Here is an 8,865-nt window from a genome sequence, read left to right as displayed (position 1 = left end):
TCAAAGAGAAATCAGTTTTATTCACTTCTCCCAGCGACAACAAGCTTGCTTCCATTAACAGACCAGGTTGCTTCCATTAACAGACCAGGTTGCTTCCATTAACAGACCAGGTTGCTTCCATTAACAGACCAGGTTGCTTCCATTAACAGACCAGGTTGCTTCCATTAACAAACTTACTTCCATTTAACAGACCAGGTTGCTTCCAAGACACCAGACATTGCAACTGCTGTTAGATATCACTCTGTAGGCAATGTAGGGGTGGAAAAGGGGATCGGACTCTCCCCGTTTGGGAGTTCAATTCCTGGGAGTTGAAGTCCATGAATCATTAAAGAGCCGAGGTTGCCTACCCCTGCCCTAGGCCAGGGTTCCTCAACTCGGCCACTTTAAGAGGCATGGACTTCAACTCCCAGAATTCCCCAGCCAGCCTTGAAACCCACAAGTCTTAAAGTGGGCTGACGTTGAGAAACACTAAACTGGATGGCGGAACTTCGACCGTGGCCACTTGGAAGACTTATGCACTTCAACTCCCAGAATTCCCCAGCTAGCCAAGCCTCAGAACCCCGCTGCCTAGGGCCTTCTGGGAGTTGAAGTCCACGCATCTTCAAGTGGCTACGGTTTGAGAAATACCGAGTTGGGATTGTGGAACTTCAACCTTAACCACTTGAAGATGTATGGACTTCAACTCCCAGAATCCCCTAGCCAGCCATACTTAGAACCCTGCTGGCTGAGGTGTTCTGGGAGTTGAAGTCCACACGCACACATCAAAGTGGCTCATCGGAGGAGAACGTCCTTCTAGCCGACAAACGGTCAAGGGGACAACCTCTGCCCTCAGGAACAGAATTCCCTTTGGAAGGCAGGCAAAAATCTGGAACCATTTTCATCTGGATTGTAAATCCTCTGGGAGACAGATGTTTGGGTATTGCACTCTAGGAAACAGACAGACCAGCTTCTCCAAGGCATCAAGCCAGGATATCCCATCTTAACTCCAAACCCATTTTTTGGGTTGCATCCTCAAGGAAAGGGCTTAAATAGAAGGAAGTAGGAGGTGAGGGAGAAGCAGCAGAGGAGTTGAGCTGAAGTATCTCTAGAGCAGGGGTCTTCAAACCTGGCTCTTTGATGACTCGTGGACTTCAACTCCCAGAATTCCTCAGCCGGCACAGCTCAGCTTGGAAACCTCTCCCTTTCCCCTCAGCGTGGCTGGCTCAGGAATTCTGGGAGTTGAAGTCCACGAGTCGTCAAAGAGCCAAGGTGGCCTACCCCTGGCCTGGACGCTCAGAAAGGGCCGAAGAACTCTCCGACGCAGACTCGTTCCTCCGCACGAGGAGCAGGTGGCGAAGGATCGGAAGGCAACACGAGGAGAGGCAGAGGAAGAGGTCACCACTGCGTAGTAGTAGAAGTTGGCCCGGGTCCGGAGTGGACTCTCCGGGCTGCCTATCGCAAGTCTTCGGCAGTAAACATGCCCTTGGCCCGGCGTAGGATGGAATCCTTGGAGGCGTCGTAGGGGTGCTCCTTGGACGGGATCTCCAGCACGGCAGGCAGCGACTTAGTGTGCGTGTCAATGACGTGGCGGATCATCTCCGCGATGAACTGGTTGATGAGGATGATGCCGATGTCCTCGCGGGCCAGGAAGCCCCTGCAGGCGGAGGGGAAGCGGGGCAGAGGAGTTACAAGGGGTCGGCTCTCGGGGGCACCCCCCCCACCGCTGCTAGTGGGGCTCCCACTGGGGCAACTTCACCTTCTACTACTGGGGCTCCCTCTACTACTAGAGCAACTACTAGGGCTCCCTCTACTACTGGAGCTACTATTGGGGTTCCCTTTACTATTGGGGCTACTACTGGAGCTCCATCTACTACTGGGGCTACTCCATCAGCTCTTTGGGGCTGCCCCTACTACCGAGGCTACTAGTGGGACTCCGCAAACTCCTTGGGGCTTCACCTACTACTGGGCTACTATTGGGGCTTTCTCTACTACTAGGGCAATTACTTCGGCTCCCTCTACTCCTGGGCTACTCCTGGGGCTTCCTCTACTACTAGGACAATTACTGGGGCTTCCTCTACTACTGGAGCTACCATTGGGGCTCCCTTTACTATTGGGGCTACTACTGGAGCTCCATCTACTACTGGGGTTACTCCATCAGCTCTCTGGGGTTCCCTCTACTACTGGGGCTACTACTGGGACTCCACAAACTCCTTGAAGCTCTCCCTCCTACTACTGGGGCTTCCTCTACTATTAGAGCAATGACTAGGGCTCCTTCTACTACTGGGGCTCCCTCTACTACTAGGGCAATTACTAGGGCACCCTCTACTACTGGGGCTACTATTGGGGCTCCCTCTACTACTGTACTAGGGCTCCCTCTACTACAGGGTGACTCTTGGCTGACAGATTATGGGAACAAAACATAATTAACAAGATCAAAACGAACCAAAGACAAGACTTTATCTTCTATGGGAAGAAGACACCGTAAAAATGATTCTGGGAAGCAGCTGCTGAGTTCACACAGCGGCTGCTTGCTAACACAACTGTTCCCAAAACAAACTCCCAGGGTTTCCCAGCCACCCCATCTTAAAGTGGCCGAGGTTGAGAAACCGTGACGTAATTATTGCTTCTGAACTTAAAAGCAAGACACCTGCACGGCCCACAGAGGTCCTCCGAAGAGCAAATGGGGAATTTCCTGAACTGGAGAAGAAGGAAACTACTCAACACGCACCAAGGCGGGGCAGGGGCCGAATCCTGCCTCCTTTGAATCTCCTGCTCCCTCGAGGTCACGGAGGACAACGGCAGATGCTCCTTCCAAGGCAAACCGAGACCGGCACAAAGCAGCCAACGCTGGACTTTTGTGTTTGTGGGCAAACAAGGCACCGGCTGAAGCCAAGGCCTTCTCAGATTTTGCAAAGAGGTGGCTACAGGAGCATGCTGGCCAGTTCTAACCAGGATCAGCAAACCCAACAAGCGAGGAAATTTCAGGGTTAGGGACCGCCCAGAAACCCACAAGAGCTTTGCTCCCTATGGCATCCCTTTGGCAAACTCGCAAGATTCATTTTTCTCGCCAGGTACACACACGTACACATCGGGACTAGACTTGTGTCGTTTCACTGTGTCACAGAATACATGCGGGTACGTGCAACTTCTTTTGGTCATATTTAGTGTAAATTTGCAGTGGGTTAGGACGCTGAGCCCGTCGATCGGAAGGTCGGCAGTTTGGCGGGTCGAATCCCGAGTGCCGCGTAGCAGAGTGAGCGCCTGTTACTCGTCCCAGCTTCTGCCAACCTAGCAGTTCGAAAGCACGTAAAAAATGCAAGTAGAAAAATAGGGACTACTCCGGTGGGAAGGTAACAGTGTTCCGTGCGCCTTTGGCGTCTAGTCATGCCGGCCACATGACCACGGAGATGTCCTCGGACAAGCGCTGGCTCTTCGGCTTTGAAACGGAGATGAGCACCGGCCCCTAGAGTCGGAAACGACTAGCACGCCTGTGCGGGGGAACCTTTACCTTTACCTTTAACCCACTGAGAGCTACACACAAGGAAATTTCATGTTAACGTATGCCGATTAGTGCGGATTTAAAGTGACAATCAAGTGAGTCTATTCTAACTCCAGCATTTAGAAATACTGTAACAGAATGAACAGAGCCGGAAGGGACCTTGGAGGTCTTCTAGTCCAACCCACTGCTCAAGCAGGAAACTCTTATACAATTTCAGGCAAATAATGGCTGCCCAATCTTTTTTTTGGAGCCTCCAGTGATGGAGCACCCACAAACTCTGGAGGCAGGTTGTTCCACTGATTAACAGAACAACAAGAGTCGGAAGGGACCTCGGAGGTCATCTAGACCAACCCCCTGCTCGGGCAGGAAGCCCTGCACCATTTCAGACAAGTGTCCGTCCAGTCTCTTCTTAAAAACCTCCAGTGATGGAGCACCCGCAACTTCTGGAGGCCAGCAGTTCCACCGGTTAATTGTCCTCACGGTCAGGAAATGCCATGCAGGCAGTCCTCGTTTTTGCAACCGTTCTGTTTAGCAACTGTTTGAAGTTGCAACTCAAACAAAAGTCGCTTAGGAGTTTTCCTCGCACTTAGGACCGCCACAGCATTCCCCACCGTTGCAACCGGCACGTATTTACAATGGTTGAAGCGTCCCAGGGTCACGTGGTCCCCACTTGCGACCCTTCCAGCCGGCTTCCGAGAAGCAAAGTCAATGTGTGGGTGGGTGGGGGAGGAGAGAGCCGGATTCACTTAACGACCGCGTGATTGGCTTAAGAGCTGCAGTTTCAATAACCCCAGCAAAGCGGCGGTAAAAATTGGGTGCAACTAACTTAAGAGGCATCCTGATTAGCCACGGAAGTCTGGATCCGAATTGTGGGTCGTCGAGGGCTGCCAGGTAGCAAAAGCCCACCCCAAGGGCCCGGCGTCAGCCCTGCGAGGTAGACCAACCCCATGTAAGTCAGAGCTGCATTTAGACTGCAAAGCTCTAATAAGAGGAAATGGCAGGTCTGAAGGTGTAGCCCCTTCCCCCTCCTTTAACTTCATGAGAATTAGTGGCTCTAACTCAGGGGCCTTCAAACTTGGCCCTTTGATGACTTGTGGACTTCAACTCCCAGCATTCCTCAGCCAGGCACGCGTGCCTGGCTGAGGAATTCTGGGAGTTGAAGTCCACAAGTCATCAAAGGGCCAAGTTTGAAGGCCCCTGCTCTAACCGACTTACAATGGTTCTTTTAGGGATTGTTTGGGACTGAAAAATGTGACTTACGGCCGTTTTTCACACTTAAGCCCGTGGCAGCCTCCCCGTGGTCACGCCATCAGCACGGGCAACTGACTCATACTTACGACGGTCGCAGCCTCCTGGGGTCATGCCATTCCCCTTTTGCGACCTTCGGACAAGCAAAGTCAACGGGGAAGCTGGATTCCCTTAACCACCAGGCTGCTAACTTAACTGCAGCGATTCACTTAACGACGGGAACAAGGGAGGTCGTAAAACGGGGCAAAACTCACTTAACAACTGTCTCCTTCAGCAGAAACGCCGGGCTGGCGTGTGGTCGTTAATGCAAGGATTACCTACATCCAGGAACATCCTCTTTTTACTCAATCCATCATGTCTTCCCAATTCTCCCCCGCCATTTAGTTCCTTCTCTTCCCCACCCCGTTAAAATAACCCCCATTAAACAAGCATTGCTCCCCCCCAGCCTGGAATGGTTTACCCTGACGTTTTCCGCGACACCCCCGCCGAGGAGTAGGTGGTCTCTTCCGCCCTGCCGGTTTACATTGGCCTGGTTTCATCCAAACTCCCCCCATGAAAGGCAATGGTCCCTTCCCAAATGTAGCGGCGCGCCCCCCTCCCCGTTTTCAGAGCGCAATGGTCCTTCCCGTTTCCACGGCAACCGCCTCCCGGCTCTTCTCCCTCCTTCGCCACCCCCCCCCTCCTCCTTCCTCACCGAAAGGCCTCCTCGATCTCGGCCAGCGCCGTTTCCTTCTCCACCACCAGGAAGTTCGGGCGCCGGTGCTTGTCCAGCTCGCCCACGCCGCCCAGCAGAAACCCGGTCACCGTGTCCTCGTCGCCCAGGACGGCGATCAGCTTCCCCCGGCCCGCCATGACCGCGCCAAGGACTGGGGGAACAGCGAGCAAAGCCAGCTGACTTTCCCCTCGCGCAGGCGCCGTAGCAAGCTTATAGCGCGCCGAGACGCGCAGGCGCAGTGTTCGAAGGAACGTCTTCCTACCTCGGCGCATGCGTCGTTGAAAAGAAGCCGCCTCCCTGCCCATCGGAATCATAGAGATAGGACACGAAGAGTTGTTCGAGGGCGCGATGTGTTGTTGCCTCGGCGCATGCGTTGTTGAAAAGAAACCCCTATGACAGGGGTAGGCAACCTCGGCTCTTTTATGACTCATGGACTTCAACTCCCAGAATTCCTGAGTCAGCATAGCTGACGCAGGGATTCTGGGAGTTGAAGTCCATGAGTCATAAAAGAGCCGAGGTTGCCTACCACTGCCCTATGAAGCCATCAGAATTATAGAGATAGGAAAATGAAGATGCACGTGTGGCTGTGGATGTACGGGTTCCGCGGATGCCTTTCTTTTTTCTCCCCATTAGTTATCTTGCAAGGATTGGAACAGTCAGCCATTTGTTCATCATCATCATCATCATCCTTATGTATTAAGAACTAATCTTAATGTGTTGTGAAACTAGTACCTCCAACTGTTTTGGAGGGAAACTTCAAGAATTCAAGTTCGGGCAGGAGCAAGCTAACATTGTGATTGGCTGACGCCCTAGAGGCGGAAAGTATAAATTGAAGGCATTTGCTAGTTTTCAGTTCAATTTTTGTTCTGACTTAGTAAACGCTGTTGTATCATACCGGTCTGGTCATTGCCTACGAAACCCACTGCACAATAGTGGCGACGAAGGTGGGATTCTGCAGGAAGAGAGCTGATGTGGGCTAACGGGCTGAAGTCACTGGGTGTCAGACCAGCCACAGAGCCCTGGTGGGACCATGTCCCCACTCTGCCTGCCAGTAAGATACACTGGAGGCACAGAGATCCTGAGGGATCTGTCCCCGGGATCAAAAGGGAACACAGCTCCTGCCGCAGCAGCAGCAAAGGCAGTAACCAGGATCTCACAGAAGGTCTGGAATGGCCAAACACGGAATGGCACATCACCCATCCGGAGCAGTGGAGCTCTTACATCTCCCGAGTGGACACCTACCTATGGGCAAACCAGATCACAGACGATAGCCTGAAAGTGGCAACCCTACTCTGTGTGTGCGGGCAAGCGACGTTCGACATTGCAGAAAACCTGGTGGCACCAGCAAGCGTTGAGTCGGTGACCTACGCAGACCTCAAGAGGAGGTTGAAAGAACACTTTGAGCCAAAACTCTCCATAATCGCTTGGCGCCATGTTTTCGAGTGACGAGAGCAGAGGTCCGGAGAATTGGTAGCAGAGTTCGTGGCTGCCCTTCGACAAGTGTCACACCACTGCGAGTTTCCAGATCTGGAAGACTGCCTCAGAGACAGACTCGTTTGTGGCTTGCTGAATCGAGAGCTACGGCAGCGCCTATTCGCCATGGAAAAAGTGACCTTCCAAGACGCTTTGAAGGAAGTCATGGCGGATGAGGCTGCCGGAGGAGCAAGGAAGGATCTGCAGCCACCAAAAACACACACCAGCCCCGCGGTGATCCACCACGAGACCGCAGACAGACCGGGGGAGACCGATGACGATGAGATGGATCGGTTGCAGAGAGCGCCACCCACACGGCAACGCTCAACAGAGCAAACAACGTCTCCACAGAACTGCGCTAGCTGCGGGAGACAGCATAAAAGGGCAGAGTGCAGATTTCGCACAGCTGCCTGCCACGCCTGTGGGAAGCAAGGGCACATCGCCAGAGTCTGTAGAGGTCGCCAAGGAGAAACACGAACTGCGGCTCCACAGCAGAAAGGGAAATAGGCCCCAGGGCAGAACAGGGTTGGATACTACTCAGGGAGACGAAGTATCCAACGAACGGGAGCCCAACGCCCCCCTCAAGGAGACGTTAAAACTCCAAATTAGGCTTGCTCCATGGAGCTAGACACTGGGTCCACTCTGTCAATCGTCTCACACGAGACTTTTGATTACATTTGCAGACGAGGCAAAGGGCAACATCCGCTCAAGCCATCCAGCCTCGTACTAACGGACTTCCAGAATTGCCAGGTTCCCATAAGGGGGGAAGCCACAGAGTTAAGTTCAAGGCATTTGAAGGTCCCCTCAGCATTGTGGTCGTAGATGGGCAGCGCACCAGCCTCGTTGGACTGGACTGGTTCGAAGCCCTGGGCATCCGTGTGACGGGCATCCATCGCACGCAAACAGCTGACCTGGCAGCCGTAGGCCAACAATACGCTGACGTTTTCAGCACAGAGTTGGGACAATACAGAGGGGCGCCCATTTCACTCAATCTTGATCCAGCAGTCACTCCAATCCGCGCAGAGTGCCCTTCGCACTAAAGCCCAAGATTGATGCGGAACTTGACAAACTGGTGCAGCAGGGAATGCTCCAAACCGTGGACAGTAGCCGGTGGGAGACTCCCATAGTGACCCCACAGTGAAGCCAAATGGAGACGTTCGCATCTGTGCAGACTACAAGTGCACAATAAACAGAGGCACCACAGGTCGTGGAACCGCCTCTCCCATCAGGTGACCTAAATGGCCATCATGTCACGGGTCAACCAGGGATGGACGATCATCCAGTTGAACAGGACTCCCAAATGACATTACGTCGGTCTGGCCGAATCCGCAGGCCCCCCGGTCTACCTTAAGGATGACGTGCCTTGATCGAGCAAAGGATAACAACTATCCTTGGGGGGAGGGATGTTATGTATTAAGAACTAATGTTAATGTGTTGTGAAACTAACGCACCTCCAACTATTTTGGAGGGAAACTTCAAGAATTCAAGTTCGGGCGGGAGCGAGCTAACATTGCGATTGGCTGACGCCCTAGTGGTGGAAAGTATAAATTGCAGGCATTTGCTGGTTTTTGACCATTTCTGTTCTGACTTAATAAACACCATTGTACCCCACCAGTCTGGTCATTGCCTACGAAACCTACTACGCAATAATCATCATTATCATACGAGGAGATCGGGCAGCCATTTGTCTGAAAATGGTGTAGGCGGTCTTCTGCTTGGGCAGTGGCGGGGGGAGGGGTTTGGACTAGATGACCTACAAGGTCCCTTCCAACTGTTAACCTATTCTAAACCACCCTGGCAGGAATAGCCAACACCTCAGAAGATAGGCTTAAGATAAAGAAGGTTCTTGACAGACTCGAACACGGGGCCCTGTCCAACAAAATGAAATTCAGTGGTGAAAAAAGTAAGGTTCTACATTTAGGCAAGAAAAACCAAATGCACAGGTACAGTA

At 52.7% G+C, this 8,865-nt stretch overlaps 1 protein-coding gene across 1 annotated transcript; it reads right to left on the bottom strand.

The window, feature by feature from the left end:
• Positions 1-5,636, bottom strand: ATP6V1F (ATPase H+ transporting V1 subunit F). Its single transcript, XM_081331503.1, has 2 exons — positions 5,421-5,636; positions 1-1,633 (listed from the first exon to the last, which is right to left on the bottom strand). The coding sequence occupies exons 1-2, from the start codon at positions 5,576-5,578 to the stop codon at positions 1,432-1,434; spliced, it is 360 nt and encodes a 119-aa protein (XP_081187629.1). The 5' UTR covers positions 5,579-5,636; the 3' UTR covers positions 1-1,431.
• Between the last annotated feature and the right edge of the window lie 3,229 nt (positions 5,637-8,865).

Source organism: Vipera berus (genome assembly GCF_964194415.1).
Source record: "Vipera berus genome assembly, chromosome: 6".
NCBI classification, from domain to species: Eukaryota; Metazoa; Chordata; class Lepidosauria; order Squamata; family Viperidae; genus Vipera; species Vipera berus.
This window is presented reverse-complemented; position numbering and strand designations above follow the sequence as displayed.